Source organism: Capra hircus, chromosome 8 (assembly GCF_001704415.2).
Source record: "Capra hircus breed San Clemente chromosome 8, ASM170441v1, whole genome shotgun sequence".
Taxonomy (NCBI): Eukaryota; Metazoa; Chordata; class Mammalia; order Artiodactyla; family Bovidae; genus Capra; species Capra hircus.
The window spans coordinates 69287772-69308051 of record NC_030815.1 but is presented as its reverse complement, the minus strand read 5'-3'; the positions used below and the strand labels follow the sequence as shown (position 1 = coordinate 69308051).

Here is a 20280-nt window from a genome sequence, read left to right as displayed (position 1 = left end):
CTCTATGACTTGATGTGTTTTCTATCACTTTTAGAATGTTCTTTACCATTGTCTTTTCTGCCCTCTATTCTCCCTTACCTCCTTTTGGGCCACTTATGTGTGTATTATATTTTAACTCCGTAACTCCCATGTCTGTTCCCTTGTTATATTTTCTAACCCTCTGTATCTCAGTGAAATTTATTTTTTTTACCTATATTTTAATGGTCTCTTTATTTCCTCAATTAAGCCTAAACTAAGGTTACCCATTGTTATGCACAAAGATATATTTCTCCAAAATTTGTGTGTTAAAGACCTAATCCACCATACCCAGAATGTAACTGTACTTGGGATATCTATTTAAAGGTTATTCAGTTTAAATGAGGTCACAGGGGTGGGCTCTCGTCAAATATGACTGGTGTCTAAGAAGAAGGGACTGGTACAGACATACATGAGGTAAATATTATGTGACCCAGAGAGAAGACAACCATCTTTAGGACAAGGAGAGAGGCCTCAGGAGAATCCAGCGCTCTAAAATAGCACCTTGATCTTAGACTTCCTACCCTACGTAAGAGCTGTGAGGAAATAAACTTTTATTGTTTAAGCCACTCAATCCATGGAATATTGTTATGGCAGCCCTAGCAACCTAATGCACCAATTCATTGACTGTTTAATTTTGGTAAGCATCATTTTTAGTTCTATAAATTTCAGTTTTTCTCCACAGGACTCCCCAAGAATTCTTTGCTAAAATTCTTAATGTTATCTTCCATTTCTCTGAATTTATTAAGTATAGTTATTTTAAAACCTATCTGATTACTCATCTGGCTGAATCCTCTGTGTATCTGGATCAATTATCTGTTATCTTCTTGGTTTTTCAGTTCCTTCATTTTCTCTTGTATCTTTGGTTATTATTTACTGATTGCTAGATACTGCAGAAAAAATGTGATGCCCAGGATACTACTATCTTCCTTCAGAGGATTTTTATTTGCTTTTGGCAAACGGGCAGTAAAACTAGCAGAGTTTACCTGAATCCATATTCAAGAACTGAAATTAATTCAGAGTTGGTCTACCTACAGTTCTTCTTTATTTAGAGTCTGCAGCCCTTCAGATTCACAAGTAATGGGGAGCAGACTCCAGATGACACTGATGTGGGGGCCCAGGCCTCTAGCTTTTGATTTCTAAAGACTTCAAAAGTGCTTCATAGCTTTTCAGTGTTTCAGCTGCCTCTTCCAGAATTAGCTTATGTCCCTAAAGAGAAAGAACCCAAATGCAGCTCTCATCATTTCTCTGTTTCAGTCTATTTGTATTTTCACCTACTTAATCTTTCTTTTCAATTAAACTCAAATATATATGATAAATATGATATATATACACATATGTATGTATATATATGTATTTTGAATGCATATTTATGTATATATGTGTATGTATATAACTATATCAAACACATGTATATACATGAGTGCGTAATAGTCCTTTTAAAAAACTGAATGTTAACATAGCACAGACATAGACATAGCATAAACACAGAATACCTCATTTTATTGTGCTCTACTTCACTGCATTTTGCAGATACTGCATGTTTTACAAATCAAAGGTCTGTGTCACTTTGTATTGAGCAAGTCTATCAGTGCCATTTTTTCAACACATTTTTAAATTAAGATATGCATATTTGTTTACTGAACACTTAGTAAGATTATATTATAGTGTAAACCTAACTTTTATATGCACTGGGAAACTAAGAACTTGTGACTCATTTCACTGCAGTACTAGCTTTACTGTTGTAGTCTGGGACTGAACCCACAATATCTCTGAGGTATGCTTGTATTTACATTATTGTTAAGCAAGTAATACAAGTAATATGGGGCCTGGAACAATGTTTTTCACACAGAGAAGATTCATATCTGTTTCTTCTAGGTACCTGGAATATTTGCTCTATGAGAAACTTGGAAACACTAACACACCAGATCATCATATCTGATTCAAAAATTTTAAATAATGCAAAGGTGAGCTGTAGTTTGCTTTCAATTACTCTTATTCCTAGAAAGTAGCCCTTTGGGGTCCTAAAACCAAATGATGGAGGTTTTCTAGTGCAATCTAGTTTTAGGGACTTCTAAAGTCTAATGACTGTCCACCTAGAAAAATACTTGCACTTGACAAAAGCAGACTGTCAAGAGCATTCCTCAAGAAATGCTTCTTGAACGAGAAAGTAAGGACCTCTGAAAAACCGTTCAACCATAAAGGCAACAAGCATACTGCACAAAGGGTCAAAACCAACCTTTTTAGGGCTGTGAAAACTAACTAGAGCTTGAAAGAATCTGAACAGCATTTATTCAATAAAACTGTCTGGATCTTGAGCTTTGTGGTGTTTTAACTTGTTCTGTTCATATCCCTTTTTCTTTGCAATAGCTGTAAAACCTGCAGTTTCACTACCACAGTAACTGTAAAAATAATCCAGCAAACGCTGGAGGATGCAGAACATTCAAAGCATTTGAAGAAATTCTTATCCTGTCATTAGCTGATCACTAAGCTAAACTATTTTATATAAGCCATGAAGTTAAAAGATGCTTACTCCTTGGAAGAAAAGTTATAACCAACCTAGATAGCATATTAAAAAGCACAGATATTACTTTGCCAACAAAGGTCCGTCTAGCAAGGCTATGGTTTTTCCAGTGGTCATGTATGGATGTGAGAGGTGGACTGTGAAGGAAGCTGAGCACCAAAGAATTGATGCTTTGGAACTGTGGTGCTGGAGAAGACTCTTGAGAGTCCCTTGGACTGCAAGGAGATCCAACCAGTCCATCCTAAAGGAGACCAGTCCTGGGTGTTCATTGGAAGGACTGATGCTGAGGCTGAAACTCCAATACTTTGGCCACCTCATGCAAAGAGTTGACTCATTGGAAAAGATTCTGATGCTGGGAGGGATTGGGGGCAGGAGGAGAAGGGGATGACAGAGGATGAGATGGCTGGATGGCATCACCATCTCAACGGACAAGAGTTTGAATAAACTCCGGGAGCTGGCAATGGACAGGGAGGCCTGGCGTGCTGCAGTCCATGGGGTCGCAAAGAGTCAGACACGACTGAGAGACTGAACTGAACTGAACTTATAAGCAAATATACTGGGAAGTTGGGTTAAAGCCTTCTCAGGATGTATAATACTGATGGAAAAATAACTGCTCGGAGGAAGAACAGGATTAGCAAACCATAAGCTAACTCCCATGCTAAAGAGTTTTGTACGAGTTTATTTTAAGGTACAAACAGAATTCGGAGTGGGTTGCCATTCCCTTCCTCAGGGGATCTCATGACTCAGGGATCAAATGCAGGTCTCCTACATTACAGGCAGATTCTTCACCATCTGAGCCACCAGGGAAGCCCAATAAATGAAGAAGGGAATAGTAATTAGTATAGAAGTTTTAGAATATAAGTAAGACTTTTTAGAGCATATTAGTCTTTTCTTTAAGTCTACCCCTAACCCAAACCGACCCCTCCAAAAGTTAGGCAAATTCACAATGTTACTACTTGGCTCATAGAAATGCAGTAGAAGTGATACTACATGGATTTTAAGGCTAAGGTATACAAGGCAACACATTTTCCACCTGGCTCTTCCAGTCTCTTAGAATGCTCAAGCACTGAGCCCAGCCACCTTGCTTCAGGAAGCCTAAACTAGCTCATGTGAAAAGACTACATGAAGATGTCCAAATGGAGAGGAATGGAAGCCCACTGTCCAACTTCCTGACAGTGAACATCATAAATGCTCACTGGATGTCACTAAGTTTTAGGGTATTTTATTACACAGCCATCAATAACTGAACAGGGCTCAAGTAATTTACAACCTAGAGGGAGAGATAAATAAAGATACAAACAACTAACAAAAAGCAGGATGTGATGATCACCATGCAGAATGTAAACAGAAGGCCTTGAGAAAGGACCATAAAAAATAAGTCTAGTTCTTGCCTGGAGAATCCCAGGGACAGGGGGAGCCTGGTGGGCTGCCGCCTATGGGGTCGCAGAGTCAGATACGACTGAAACAACTTAGCAGCAGCAGCAGCAGCAAAGTATGGCTCAGCTGGTAAAGAATTCATCTGCAATGCAGAAGATCTGGGATCTATCCTTGGGTTAGGAAGATCCCCTGGAGAAGGGAAAGGCTACCCATCCCAGTATTCTGGCCTGGAGAATTCCATGGACTGTACAGTCCATGGGGTCAAAAAGAGTTGGATACAACTAAATCGCTTTCACTTTCTTTCAAGGGACAGAGCAGAGGGGGTAATATGAGAAAGGCTTCACAGAAGCAATCTTCAAGCTATGAACTTTGCAGGAAAACAACAGCAGTAAGAAGGTAGGTGCAGGAGAGCCTGGTAACAAAGTGGCATATCCTAGGGAATACTTCAGAGACAGAAACTGAACTTCTGGTTTACACGATGTCTAATAATGAAACAGTATCAAACTATTTGAAGGACACTGTAGGAAATGTTACTCTAAAATGAAACAAGGTAGAGTTCTTGAGACTGACCTTAATCATGAGAAATTATTAGATTTCTTGCTGTTTAATCTTTATGCAAAGGACTAACTCTGACCCCTAAGAAATGAAAGCTACTTATCAGTGCTTCCTTTGATGTACGGGCCAAGGCAAAACCCAGTACCTCGCTTGCTCATTGTCCCAGACCCAGTATCACCTTAATGACAGCAATTCTCCACTCTCAGCATTCTTTGGAGTTCTAGGGGTGATTTTCACTGATCTTGAACCTAAATGAAAAGAGCCAGTGCCTAATAACAGCCATAAAAAGCTGAGAAAATTAATAAGCTGCTTTAATCATTGAAATTTACCCTGACTTTTCTGATAAGGGCCTAAAGATTATATTTATAGGCAACAGGCCGATAAGCCAGGAAATAATCATTACTTACCAAACCAAATCAAAGCACTGAGCTCTTCAAGCTGCTCAACAAGTAGAAGCACGCAGTCTTTCTGAGCTGCCTGTTGGTGGTCTGTTTAGGAAACTCACCTTCAATCTGGGATCCCTCTCTCTAAAAAAGTACCTCTGTGTTCAGTCGCTTTAGTTGTATCCAACTCTTTGTGACTCTATGGACTGTAGCCCACCAGGCTCCTCTGTCCATGGGATTCTCCAGGCAAGAATACTGGAGTGGGTTGTATGCCCTCCTCCATGGGATCTTCTCCATCCAGAGATCAAATTCGCTTTGAACCTGCATATCCTGTGTCTCCTGCACTGCAGGAGGATTATTTACTTGCTGAGCCACCGGGGAAGCCCCACTAAATCAGACTTCTTAAAATGATCAGGAAGGCAGTCCTTAAAAACCCTGATTCTTTAAAACTGCTGTTCTCCTCACCTCATAAAACTTTTTTAAGGAGCCCACCAGGCATAGCTTCAGGCTATCCACAATCTCCTGATGAGGCATCTGGAACACCACTCGTGAATACCATTTTGTGAGGGTGCTGGGGCACAGGTGGAGAGAGAAGAAAGAGAAAAGATAAACACACATTCACAGAGGAAGGACTACATCTGAATGTCACCACACACAGGCTTCTCCATGTATCAGTCACACAAGTATCCAGCAAATGCATTTATGTTACATGTAAAATCACAACCTGATGCAGGGAAAAGATACATGTAAACCAGCTACACAATATAAATAATTGTGGATATTTGCTACCAAACTGCTTTTAATTGAAAAAAAGAACCCAGATATCCACCTATAGAGGATTAAATAAATAGTGCTGTAGCATATAATAAATTCCATGCAGCAATTAAAAAGAAACAATAGTTTAAATACACAAAAAATGAGGAACAGAATATATAGTAATATGCCACTTGTGTGTCCACCAGCTACCTAGAAGTGTTAATATGTACATAAAAGAGAACCTAAAAGTATATATGTGCCAAATCTTTGGTGGTGGTTAATAAAAGATAAGCCATGAGGACTTTTCACTTTCTCAATTTCCAGAGATTTTTACAGAAGCAAGCTTCATTTTTATAATCAGAAAAAACAAACAAAATCCCTCATTTCTGGGGGGGAAAAAAAATCCACTCCCATCAAGACACAGGCTCCATTCTGAAAGGGATTACACTGCAGCCAGGGAAGAAACTTACACGTGTGACAAGGAATTGCACAAATTAATATTATAGGAAGAGAAGGAAGGATTTTAGTATACTTTTACTACAATATTGAATACTCAAAAAAATTTTATGGCTTTATAGTAAGACTAGGTGTTAAAATAACCAAACACAACAGAGCCAGGAGTGGCACTCACAGATTGATGCTTGCGACGAAGCCAACCACGGAGCGCATGCCTCTGCTGGGGTCATGGTAAACATCCATTCCAATCACCATTAACTGTTTCTGGGTCAGAAAGCAAAAAACAAACCCAAACATCCAAGTAAACTGTTATCCCACATTGAATTGTTGTCTGAACCCCAAAGCAACATATGAAAGTAAGTTCAGGGGACAGGGGGAGAAAGGGTGCAACCAAACTGACATTTTTAAACATTGTGAACAAAGTCAGAGATTGTCAAGATCAGGGATTGGCAGACTTGCTGAAAAGAGCTCATCAGTAAAGACCGTAGGCTTTGTGAGCCTCACGGTCTCTGGGGAACTATGTAATTCTGCCACTGCAACACACAAGCAGCCACAGGTTGTAGTACATAAAGGAGTAAGGCTATGTTCCAATAAAACTGCATTTAAGGACAGTGAAAAATGCATTTCATATCGTTTTCATGTGTCTGGAGGTATTAGTCTTATGTTTATTTTTCTCAACCATTTAAAAATGTGAAAACCAGTCTAAGCTTTTGGCCTATGTAAAAAACAAGCAATGAACCACTCTGATTACTAGGCAATGAGAATATGGAAAACTTTGGGAGGAAAATTAGGAAAATAGCCAGGCAGGGCTGTTTGGAGAGATGAACTGAATGAAGACATATCTCAGCACCACTCACCAGAGGAATATCCACTCCCCAGAGCTCACCACCCAATTTACAGTTAATCTGAAGTAAAATTTTCTGGGCTACACTTCGAAGCCTGGTGGGCTGACCAATGGTTCGGACATTGATGACCTGTAACAGAGGGACCAAAAGGTACGGGGAAAGAGGACACTAGCAACTTTTCAGACAATGTAAACTACTCAAAAGCAAACACTACATTTGCTCAAGAAACTCCAGCTGGCAGATAATTTACTTTGCACTAACAGTTCTAACTCTAACTGGGTCTCTAGTCAGGCATGCGTGTACACACATGTGCACACAAAATGCAAATGAAAACCAAAAAACCAGCCAATAAAAACTTTCAAAAATATCTCATGCAGAGTAAAAAAAAATTAATCTCCATAGGAAAAGCCAGCTTTCCCCTTTCAAAGGGACGCCTATACTCTCAGAACCCAGTCATGTGAAACAACCTGATGACTTGGCTGTGAACGAGCACAAGTGCTCATGTGGGAACACAAAAGCAGTATTTACAAAGAGAATCTGCTATTCGCCAGGTTACTCTAATAGGGGAAGTTTCACCAGCTGGGTCTACACACGCTGGCTTCTAATAGTGACTTCAGTCTTTTTGAACACATTTATCGCTCTTTTCCAAGCCTCAAGGGATGCTAGAGTTTCCATCTGTGCCTTCTGCCCAGCTCCCACTCACCTGTGAGGGTACAGGAGTCTGCACACAGCACAGCTTTTTAATGGCCCCATAGAGATCGTCACGTGTACCCATGATGATGCAAACAACCATCTGTATCTTCCCCTTGAGGAGATAAAGTATGTATAAGTCAGGCTTTGGAACTCTGAGGGGACCCTGACAGGGTTCTAGTCAGGGACAATTCAAGAGTCTGGAAAGCCAGAGGACCTTTAGTGTATAGCGGGGGCTGAAACAAAGATGGTGGACATTCCAACACAGACAAAGGTCCTTGAAGGTGAATGGACCTTTGGGTTCTCATTTGTTGGGTTCCAGGCTTCTTTGCTTAGCTATGTAACATGCTACATTAAATTATCTAGAGCTGGTCCTGATTACCTAACATTCATTAGGAGACTTAAGATGCCTGCAAAAGACCAGACTTAAAAATATGAAAGGGTTTCTTATTAGTTGATGCTTTTAATTCCCGACAATTTTTTTTTTTTTTTTTGCCACTCTCTTCAGTAAACTAAGTGCCTTATGACATTCATGCCACAGAACTTTAACTAGGAAATAGGGAACATAATACCAGAAGAAAGGATTCAGAGCCAAATGCAGAGGAAATGAAGTCACTGCCAAATCCATAAGAAGATCTTCCTAACTCTTTGATTAGGATAGAGAAAAATATTGCCAGGAGCTTATCTTATATCAGTATCTTCTACCTCTCACTACTTAAGAGATCTGATACTAAAAACAAAGGATCTGACTTCCCTGGTGGTCCAGTGGTTAAGACTCCATGCTTTCACTGCAGGGGGCTTGGATTTGATCCCTGGCTGGGGGACTAAGGTACCACATGTCGTGCAGTGTGATTAAAAAAATTGAAAAAAGTTAAAGTAAGAGAGAGAAAAAAAAGAGGCTCTTTCAAAATCTGAATAAAGGAAAGCAGCACAGAAGTAAAATAAATTTGCCAACCTTTTATGCCAGAACAGAAATCAATAAATAGTATACTATTCCAAACCAGATTAGTTTTAAATTAAGATCTTTCAGAGGACACACATTCCAGCAATCATATCAAAGAACTTCCAAAGTCACAGAGAACTAGGGCTGTACACTGTGAGCCTGTGGGCTGGATCTAAGAAACGGATGTGGTTTTTCAGTCTCTATAATGAGTCACAAGTCTTTTCTACATTAACATTTAAACATAGGTAGATATACACGTGCAAATCTAGATTTTTGGCTTCTGTTGAAAAACAAATTAAAAATCAATTTGACAATGCTGGGCTGTTATCTGCAGTCATGGGGTTTACTCTCTTTATTCACTAGAGTCCCCTCCTGGCTCACTTTACTCCGGCAGACATCTGAGTTTATGACCCTGAAATAAAGAGAATAATGAAACAGAATGCCCTAAAGATGACAGATAATAAGACCAATACGACCAAGAAAGACCAAGTTACATTAGGAATGTAACTCATATCCATGTCAATATCCATGAAGATTGTTGGCAGTGCACTCTCATAAAAGGAACATGCCAAGTCATGAGATGAGGGAGTTGAGGTACTAAGCTGGACTTTTCTTTTGAAAGCAAGGCAGAATTTATCAGGCCCAGGGGAGGCCACTGCAGAATAAGACATGGAAAGTCAGCAAGAAAATACAAAGAAAGGGAGAACATGAGTGTGCCGCTACAGATGATACACCCAGAGTGGTGGATCAAGAGAAAGTCATGATGTGAACATAACCTAATTCTGGTACTGATCTCACATGAACTGACTCTTCAATCCAAGGACCAGTTATCTCCAAAATTTTTTGCCTGCTTTTGCTCCCTCCTTAGTCTTTTTCCTCTGTTTTATGTACAGATAAGAACTGAAGGCCTGAACTACTAAGCTGTGAATACTATGACCTGCTCAGCTCTAGTGGTACTGTTCGGCTATCAGGAACAAGCTGATGGGCCCCCTGCCAAGTTCACTACTGGAACAATTTGAATCTTAAGCCAGACCAGACTGTGACAGCTCAGTACTGAATTGTGCAAGACAGCACCTGGCCCAGGAAACTGCTTTCTGAGCACATGTTCTATAATGATAACAAACTGAAGTTAAGTCAGCTATTCTCTTGGCCGATTACATGAGGAACAGAACACTAGAGTGAGTGAGAGCGCCAATACAGGAGAGAAGCAAACGCAGCCAAAGGGCATGTAGACTACTCTGTTAATTGTTTCATGTGCATATGAGTAAGACCCAGGTTCCTGGACACCATCAACAGCAGACCAGCAACCAAGGCAACAGAAAATCAAGAATTCAAGTATTTCAAAATGGGCATCCAGAAAATATACTCAAGTTAGTTTATACCTCAACGCCCAGCATGGATTGAATGGTTCTGATATAGGTCTCTATGCGATCATCCTTCAGTTCCACCCAGGCCGGTGGGCTCATACGCATGCCAATGGGGCCGGCTATCTTCTCCAACATGTTCACCAGCTCTCGGGCTTGATCCATTGCTCTCTTTGGGTAAAACAGTGCCCAGAAATGCATGGGGACCTAGGAACAACCATAAACTATTTTTTAGTACTTCCCATGAGATCTCCAACACTCCAACATCATTTCAGGAGATGTTACTCCAAAGAACAAACTGCTTTTCACTCTCTGCTTCAGTCCTGTCTTATCTAATGCCAATTACTAAAGTAGACGTGTGTGACAAGTACACCGTGGCAGGCTCACAATGGACTACTAGGCAGCAATGAGAATGGAAGCTCTATAACTATACTTAATGATATGGAGAAACTCATCAAGCAAGGTTGAAGAAAGGAAGACAGACGTGAAAGAATATATACGGTATGGTTCCATGTATGTTACATACAAACACAGTTTTAAAAAGTTCAATGATGTCAGAGGTCAGAACAGTGGCCCTTTTGGGACTACGTAAGGGTGACAGGTAGTAATAATTAGGATCATGGAGGGGAGCTTCTGGGGCACTGGTAAAGTTCTGCTTCTTAACCCTCAGTTTTGACTACTCAATTTGTGAAAATTAATCAAAACTATATACATAAGTGTACCTTTTTAAAATATATTTCCAAAAAACATTTTAGAAACAAAATGTGTATACTTTACGCATGGCCATAGCAACAAGGTTAGCAAAAAATATTTTAAAATAATTATAATACCATTTTTTTCTTTAGTTGCCTTGGTGGGAAACTTTTAATTTTACTTCTTTCATGGAAACTGTAGGGGAAAAGAGGAGGGAAAGAGAAAGGAAGAAGGAAGAACAAAGAGCAGTTGGCAATGGGCTGGCACTGTATGAATTACCACAGCAATTTATTTCTTTGTCCTGAATCTATGGTCAAGCAAAGGGCTTACCTCTAACAACTCATCAATTAGCTCTTGTTTGAAGGACCTTAGTTTAGTAAGTAATTTCATGGGAATTCAGTTGGTACCTCCTCTCAAAAAGAGGACACTAAATAATTTCTGCTTCCTCACACTTCTAGGAATACTGGCCTTCTCTTTACCACCTCACAAATCACTTACAGTCAAGATGGAAAGGTCTCTGGTTACTTCCTTAATCCAGTTTAGTTCCGGAGATGTGATAAATGATATATTTCTTAAGTTAATTCTTTCCATTGGCAGAACACGTCCTTCAATCTAAACAGAAAATAAAGCACCTATGACATGAACCATCTGCAAACATTAGTTAGAAAAATGTTCAGAGGCCTGGTCTACTCTACTATATACACCTGTTCTTGTCATAACTTCTGAAAATGGTAGAAAAATGCAACTGTTAGCAGTTAAGAATCCATGTCAATAAAATTCTGAACACACACAGTTTTGATAGGCACTGAGTACTCTTGCCTGGAAAATCCCATGGATGGAGGAGCCTGGTGGGCTACAGTCCATGGGGTCGCTAAGAGTCGGACACGACTGAGCGACTTCACTTCGACTTTTCACTTTCATGCATTGGAGAAGGAAATGGCAACCCACTCCAGTGTTCTTGCCTGGAGAATCCCAGGGACGGGGGAGCCTGGTGGGCTGCCATCTATGGGGTGGCACAGAGTCGAACACGACTGAAGCGACTTAGCAGCAGCAGCAGCAGCAGCCCTTTAATTACTGAAGCTCCTAACATGGTCCCCAAGAAAGGGATAAGAAAACACTGTGTCTTTAGAACCAGAGAATGAAGGTAAAATGCCTATAAATTCAAGGTGAACAGGAAAATAATATTTAGAAAAATTTAAGTAGAAAATTAAAGAGAAAATGCCATAATAAGACTGAACATAAAGTACTATCATACTTTATACAAAAGAAAAACAGGAAAAAATATTCATATAATGAAAGACCAAATTAAAATGAAGAATAATAAATAAATCAGATCTAAATATCCGAAAGTAAGAAAATAACTAAATTGATGATATATCCATACGATGGATATTTTGTGACCATTACAATCACTTTCTAAGTGCACTTAACGTAATCCTGTTTTTGCAAAAAATAAACAGCAATGTATACGTTATAAAAACTGAATTGAAGAATGAGTCAAGAGGATCCCCTGGAAAAAGAAATGGCAACCCACTCCAGTATTCTTGCCTGGGAAATACCATGGACAGAGGAGACTGGAGGGCTACAGTCACAAAAGAGTCAGATACAACTTAGTGACTGAACAACAAAGGAATCAGACTCCTCTTTGCCTATGAAGCAATAAACTGCTGAAACTTTCTGGAGGGCAAAATATCAAAAAGTACTGGAAACATAAATATATATGTCCACTGACCTAGCAATTTCACTTCCATAAATCTATGAAAATAAACATCATGTGCAAAGATGTAATTATAAGGATGTTCAGATTCATTCTCATAGGAAAATGCTAAATTCAACTTGACTGTAAAAAACTAAGAAATTATTAGTAAAATGAATTATCTGTTATTCATTAAAATATTCAGAAAAATATTAAATGAAATGAAAAAACATTACAAATAAACTGAATTAAAAAAGAGGAAACCATTTAAATACATACTGCATGGGAGTATGTGCATGCACATATACACAGATCAAAAAAATGAAAGGTTATATACCAAAATGTTAACAGTGGTTACAGGTATTCTGATATAGCATGACTATAGATGAACACTTTTCTTCTTTGGCTTAAGTTTTCTATATCTTCAAATAATATTTAATAACATGAACACATGTTCAAGATACAATAATACATGACAAAGAAGACGCAAAACCATATATAGTGTAAGCACAATTTTATAAGAAAAGATTCACTCTCACAGGAAAAAAAGTTTATGGAAACAAAATATACTGAAAATAATACATCTTTTTTTTATGTGCCTAAAATAAATCACTAAGATATTATCTTTGGGCGATGAAACTACTGATGTTTTTATTTCCTTCTTTACATTTTCTATGATATCCACATTTTCCTTATTGACTTTCCACTACTTTTGTTAAGAAAAAAAAAGAAAAACAATTTCGGGACTTCCTTGGTGGTCCAATGGTTAAGAATCTGCCAGGCAATGCAAGGGACACTGGTTTGATTCCTGGTCTCAGAAGATCCCACATGCCTGGGGCTATCTAAGCCTGTGCACCACAACTACTGAGCCCATGTGCTGCAAGTACTGAAGCCTGTATGCTCTAGAGCCCATGTTCTGCAACAAGAGAAGCCACTGTAATGAGAAGCCTGTGCACCACAATGAAGAGTAGCCCCCGCTTGCTGCAACTAGAGAAAGTCTGCACGCAGCAACAAAGATCCACCACAGCCAAAAAATAAAATAAATATTAAAAAAAAATTTAACAAGGAGTCAATTCAGAGTGAAAGAGAACAAAAGATAAGATAGAATCAATTATTAGTATTTTAGGTATAACCTAGAGAGAAAAGTAAAAAAGCAATAAAAGCTAGTATTTACTGAACACATGATATGTGTCAAATATTATGCTAACAATTTTACCATGTAATTCTGTTAACTCAATATCATCTTTATTCAACAGATAAAGAAACTATGAGATGCTAAGCAATTTGTTTCAAGTAACCAACAAGGCAAGTGGCAGAACTGAGGTTCAAAGCCAACTTCACCAACTCATGCTGCCTCTGCACCATGTCTCACGCTGCATAAAATACAATGGAGTGGACTCAGGCCAACTGCAGGCAGAAAAGGCCATGTGAAAATTAAAATGTACAAGTCTGACACTTTATGCCTATGGAAACAACAACAGTAATATATTCAAAGAAACACAAGTTAATCATTGGGAAAGAAAAACTTGCAGAATGGGGAGAAAAAGACACAGAACTTTAAGAATAATCTGGGCTGGAAAACTAAAAATGAGGTAAATTTTGAGGGTCAATATTCCTTTTGCTTGACTGGAAACTAACAACTCAGATCCTGGAAAATACAGAAGAAAACCTGTAAGAGCTAATAGCAAATTAAGTCAAGGAAATTCAATTATGACTAGGACCAAATAAAAAGTATAATAATAAAGCAAAAACTGTAAAATAAAGACAAGATAGCAAGTTATCACCTAGTCTCAGAAAGCTCTGAATTCTTTGTAATGCTATTTCCTACCATCATATCTTCCAGTTTACCTTATGTACATCTTTCTGCAGATAGAGTCCCCAACGTGTCAGTTCATTGTTAGCTGTCTCATTTTTCGAAATTCTCTGTAGCAAGCATTCCAAAGCATTATGGTGCTGTTTGGGGCTCAGGTTGATCTGCTGGGTCAAATCCTGAATAGAATCAAAATGGAGATACTAAGCTATTACTTCTCCAGTATGAGATTAAAGAAACCCCAATGTAAAAAACATTTTCATAGAAAAACCTTCTTCTCACTGAAATCTGTAGAAATTTCAAAGGGTCTCCCAGGACTTTATAATAGCTCATGAAAGTGAATGAAGTATAAGGTTAAAATTTTAGCCAGTAAGAATTTTTTAAAATTGAAGTATAGCTGATTTACAATGTTGTGTTAATTTCTGCTGTAGAGCAAAGTAATTCAGTTACACATATACATACACATACATACTTAAAAGTATTTAAAATTGTCACTGTTTCTTTCTCATGACATCTAAATCTTATTCTCTTTCTCAAAGCCATGTAAGAGGACTTGACTATACCTATTTAACATCGGGGCAGAAAAATGCCCTATGCCAGGCACGCAGGCAAACATAAAACACATCTAGTCTTATACTTCATGTCATATGATACTAGTCAGTTAACGTCACTATAAAACACTTGTTTGGTCCAAGGTATGACCCATAATAGGTGTTTTCTAAATATTTATTGTTGAATGAACATCTAATGGGATGAAGATTCAGAATCATGTAAGTGAATTCTTTCTTTAGCTTCTGGAACTAAGAACTGTGCTGCTGTTGCTCCCTGCGTGGCAGTCATTAGGGCAGTGAGTCTATGGGGCTATATAGATAGCTCTGTGATCATAAAGTCATTAGGTAACTGGGAGTTGTAAGGAAGAGCCTTGACCTACATACTGAAAGTGGAAGTATCAGAAGGTAAACATGAAAGAAATCTCTTATAGGAATTCACTTTAGCTCTTTACGATGTTACTAAAAACAATTCATGGCATCTGAGACAAGCCCAGGGGTCCAAAACTAGGACAGACAAGGACTGAGACAGAACCAGCAGAGCAGCATGCAGGTGCAAAGACCCAAGCGGACAGTATGGAGGTGGAGCCCTGAGGGTCTGGACCCCTGCGGCTGCACACTGCCTCCCAGCTACTGTGCCCTACATGAGACCTCCAGGACACCCGAGCACCACAGCATGAACTTCTATCCTCTAATTTCTTCCTCCAACTTGCTGACTTTTTGCTACATTATCTCCTCTATCCCTTCAAATAAACTGAAGGCTTACAGAAACGTTAGAAAAATTCAGTGCTCTCAAAGAACATCATTTATGGTCACATGACCAGCCTACAGTCCCCCATCAGATTGGGGAGGGTGATGCTAGAACTATTTGTATCCTTTTACCTTATAATCCAATTGTTCTACTATTGTAACAACATTACAAAGAAAGCTCTGGTTGGCTCTTTCACAGTGTGTGGGAAGAGACACGGATCATGCTTATGGAGAGGAAAAATGAACCTGCCCAGGTGATGATGCAAATCTGGCCCAGTGCAAGCCATATCTCTATCAAAATGGTCTTGGGTTCAAAGCAGGCCCTTCTCACCTTCATGGCTCTGAAGTCCTTCTTCATCTTCTCAGGGATTCCAGTCATGAAGGAAAGCTCAGGGAGCAGCAGGATTTCACTTTTCAGCAACTTGGAGGAGAGAACAGAGGGAAAGCAAGGCAGTCAAAGAGGATCCCGTTCCTCTGACTGGTATAAGACCCTGGCAGGCCCAAACTGGTCCCACAGAGGTATAACAGGCACTCTTAGGAACGTAAGACCCCAGAGAAGAGGGCAGGAAACACGACCAGTGTTTATTCTTTTCTCACTTGGGTCACAATTGGCTGTTGCACTAGGTAAAGAGAAAAATATTCAAACTGTCAAAAGCAGAGGGAAAACTAGAAAAACTAGAACCAATTTTTCACTTGGGCCTCCAAGTAAGTAGGTGGATATCACACAATATATCCTATCAAGCTGGTGCCTCTGTCTCATCTTAACCTATTTTGATCTTCAGTCTCCACTCTGAAGATGGAGGAGTTAGGTCTCAAGGTAGTTTTCCCTGGTCCCTAACCCTGTTAAAATGTCTCCGGCTTCCCTAATGGACCCAGTGCTTCAATCTTCTTTAGCAGTCAATTCTCCTTATTCCTTAACCTAACTCATTCTCTGGATGTTTAGTTCCTCTCTAAGGGGACTTCAAGAGTACCTCTGGCTATAGGAGACAGACAAACAATGCACAGCTTTCCCTAACCACACTGTAATCATAGCCTCTTGCTCCCAGAGCCATGAAGAAGGTGAAGAGTGGCTGATGGGTAGAGAATTTGGCTGGAAGCATCAGCCTGACATGTGCCACCACCTCTACCACTCACCATCCCTTGGTTATTCTGTCTCTCGCTGGGCCTGTGGATCAGCAATGGCTGGTCCTCTTCCTTTACTGTGATCCCATAGTTTTTGCTAGAGCAGAACAGAGGCAGGAAAAAGTTGTCAGTAGCAGCATCACCACTCTTACTGCAACACAGTCTGAGCGTTAACTCAAGACTGAGGTATACCATTTGTATTATACCCTTGTCAAAGATCCATCATAAACTCACCAGAGTACATTCATAACTGGAAAAAGCAGGCTCAAGTTAAAGTAACTAAATAGAAAGGAAACAGGATAACAGCCCAGGAAAGAAATTCTTTAAAAACTGAATCAGGCCAACAAACAAAAAAATACAAATAAAAAACTTCATCAGGCCAAAGGGCTTAGGTAACTAGAAAGGCAAAATGACAGTCAAATGATAAGTGACTTGAATTTAATCTCTCCAATCAGACTTCAAACCAAAACAGAAAAGGAAACATAATTTTAAAGCTCTGAGATTAATTTATGAAATAACTTGTAAAAAGTACTAAAGGAAATAATACTGTAAGGGTAGCAAATTCAGATCAAACGCCACAGACAAACTCATCAATCCTGGGTGCATTACCAATCCAGTTACTTTTGATGCGTCCTGCTACATGTCATTCTTACTGGAGAACGACAGACCACGCCCCAACCTGCAAGCCCAAGCCCAGCCTCCTTCCTCTACCTGTAGTAATCCAAGAATGTAATCTCCTTCCCATCAGACATGGTGAAGCTATCTTTTGGAGTCTTATTCCAATCCACATCATCAATACGATAGGTACGATTGTTGTATCGGGTTATAACAATATTGCCAACCAGAAGCTTAGTGCACTCGTCCTGGAAGTTTTCTTTGTTCTGCAAGTACATGGTGTGCCTTGGGAAAGAGACAAAAGACCTCTGGATCATATGGAGCATACACAGAGCAACATGAAAGGGACAGGGGATGCCTGTAAGTACTTGAGGGTTCCAACTGCCAACACCTAGCTCCAAAAGGCTCCACCTGTCTCTTTTAGGAGACAGAACTCTCATATCTCTGTTTAACAATGCCCCCCAAAAAGAGTGAGAAGATAAAAATAAAAACAACTAAAAATTGATAAAATCCACTACAGTCCTTAAAATAAGGTACTGTAATCATCAAAATAATCTGTATCATCATTATTCGGAGGCAGTCTACACAGGAACAACACAACACTCTTAAAACTATATTTGCCCTCACTAGCTGAAGGAAGAAATTACAACTATTGGAGGACCACACTTGCGAGGCAAAGAGGTGAAAAAAGGTCATCGAAGATGAAGATGATCAGTGGAGGCTGAAGACAGACAGGGACCAGATACTAATTTCCTTGTTGGTCAGAGCATGGACTCTTCTGCGGGCCCAGTATCAACCAGAGTATACTCCTTAGGAACACTGGTCCCTTGAGAAGTCTTGAGGGGGTGAAAAAGGTTCTACGATAAAAAAATTGAGTCCGTTCTTCTACTATAACCCCTTCTTAGAGGTTCACAACATACATTACCACATCAGACTGCTACAAAAAGAGAAACATGTTGAGTTTCATTCACCTACAATTTACTAATAAACCCAGACTCCTCCCTCCCTTTTCCCTTTTAGTCCCTTGAACAACTATCACCACTCTAGGTGATTAGTATCCTGCTGAACTTGCTGCAGTTAAGTGATGAAAAACCATCAGAAACTTGAAAGAGTTCACACTGACTACAGACCGTGGAGCCAAAACCTTAGTTCAAATCTTGGCTCTGCCACTTACCAGCATATGAGACTTTGAGCAAGTTACTTAACCTTGTGTTTCAGTTTCCTTGTGTCAAAGTGGAGTCAGAACAAACTGCCTAACTCACTCACTGTTGCTGACAGAACTCTATGACTTCATTCATGTAAAGCACTTAGAGCATAACACTGTGTTTTGAAATAAGATTAGAGATTTTATCACAGCTCATTTCAGGAATTTTTAGTTCCCATTTACATAGCCTTATTCAACAATACAACTATTTTTAAAAAATATTTTAAATCAAACTCTTCAACTATGTTAATGGTTACGTAACACTATTTCACTAAGTGGAGGGTACATTAATTCACTGGTCTTTTACTTTTTAAGTAGTAGTTCTATTGTTTCACTCTTACGAATAACTGACTGAACATCTTTTACAAAGATTCTTCTATACTTAAAACTGGTTCCAAATAAGAAAAGGAGTATGTCAGGCTGTATACTGTCACCCTGCTTATTTAACTTATATGCAGAGTACATCATGAGAAACGCTGGGCTGGATGAAGCACAAGCTGGAATCAAGAATGCTGGGAGAAATAACAATAACCTCAGATATGCAGATGACACCACCCTTATGGCAGAAAGTGAAGAGGAGCTAAAAAGCCTCTTGATGAAAGTGAAAGAGGAGAGTGAAAAAGTTGGCTTAAAGCTCAACATTCAGAAAACGAAGATCATGGCATCCGGTCCCATCACTTCATGGGAAATAGATGGGGAAACAGTGGAAACAGTGTCAGACTTTATTTTTATGGGCTCCAAAATCACTGCAGATGGTGACTGCAGCCATGAAATTAAAAGATGCTTACTCCGTGGAAGAAAAGTTATGACCAACCTAGATAGCATATTCAAAAGCAGAGACATTACTTTGTCAACAAAGGTCCATCTAGTCAAGGCTATGGTTTTTCCAGTGGTCATGTATGGATGTGAGAGTTGGACTGTGAAGAAAGCTGAGCACCAAAGAACTGATGCTTTTGAACTGTGGTGTTGGAGAAGACTCCTGAGAGTCCCTTGGACTGCAAGGAGATCCAACCAGTCCATCCTAAAGGAGACCAGTCCTGAGTGTTCATTGGAAGGACTGATGCTAAAGCTGAAACTCCAATACTTTGGTCACCTCATGCGAAGAGTTGACTCATTGGAAAAGACCCTGATGCTGGGAGGGATTGGGGGCAGGAGGAGAAGGGGACAACAGAGGATGAGAAGGCTGGATGGCATCACCGACTCGTTGGACATGAGTCTGAGTGAGCTCCGGGAGTTGGTGATGGACAGGGAGGCCTGACGTGCTGCAATTCATGGGGTCGCAGAGTCAGACACGACTGAGCGACTGAACTGAACTGAGGGTGGGTAACAGATAAGGGGTGAAGGGTTTCTTTTGATGGTAATGGAAATGTTCTAAAACCGATTGTAGTGATGGGTGCATAATGAATATACTAAAAGCCATTAATGCTATCCTTTAAATGAGTGAACTGTATGGTATACAGTTAAATCTCAATAAAACTTTTAAAAAAATGAAATGTACAATCATTCCCAGCTAATTAAAAACTAAGAGATCATGTTCCTGGAAGACTCTGCTCTACAGGAAATACTAACAGATAAATCTTTTATCCCTCAGCATAAGTAAACAACACCAGATGGCAACTTGGAGCCACAGGAAGGAAGAATGTTGGCAACGATATATATGTAGGTAAATATAAAGTGACTATATGAATATACTTTTTCTTCATGTCTTAAAAAATTGTAAGGTTATTTATTGTAAGACTGTTTAAAGCAATAACTAAAACATTGTACTGTTGGGTTTATAACATATATCCAGTTTGTGTCTCTGGGTATGTATTCATAAAGAGGAGAGAAATATGGAACTATGCTGGAGCAAAATTTCTATATTTTACTGGAATTAAGTATGCATTAATGTAAAATAGATTGTGATATGTGAAAGATACTGAAATACTTAGAAC

The 20280-nt window shown here is 39.3% G+C and overlaps 1 protein-coding gene across 1 annotated transcript in view; it reads right to left on the bottom strand.

The window, feature by feature from the left end:
• Positions 1 to 20280, bottom strand: part of PIWIL2 (piwi like RNA-mediated gene silencing 2) — a 63455-nt gene that overhangs the window by 16760 nt on the left and 26415 nt on the right. Inside the window, exons 10-19 of the mRNA XM_018052836.1 lie at positions 17239 to 17427; positions 16540 to 16624; positions 15737 to 15826; positions 14146 to 14286; positions 11100 to 11213; positions 9927 to 10115; positions 7615 to 7716; positions 6924 to 7040; positions 6242 to 6330; positions 5320 to 5425 (exon numbers count right to left, since the gene is read on the bottom strand). Of these exons, the coding sequence (XP_017908325.1) occupies positions 5320 to 5425; positions 6242 to 6330; positions 6924 to 7040; positions 7615 to 7716; positions 9927 to 10115; positions 11100 to 11213; positions 14146 to 14286; positions 15737 to 15826; positions 16540 to 16624; positions 17239 to 17427 (1222 nt within the window). The remainder of the gene's footprint in view (positions 1 to 5319; positions 5426 to 6241; positions 6331 to 6923; positions 7041 to 7614; positions 7717 to 9926; positions 10116 to 11099; positions 11214 to 14145; positions 14287 to 15736; positions 15827 to 16539; positions 16625 to 17238; positions 17428 to 20280) is intronic.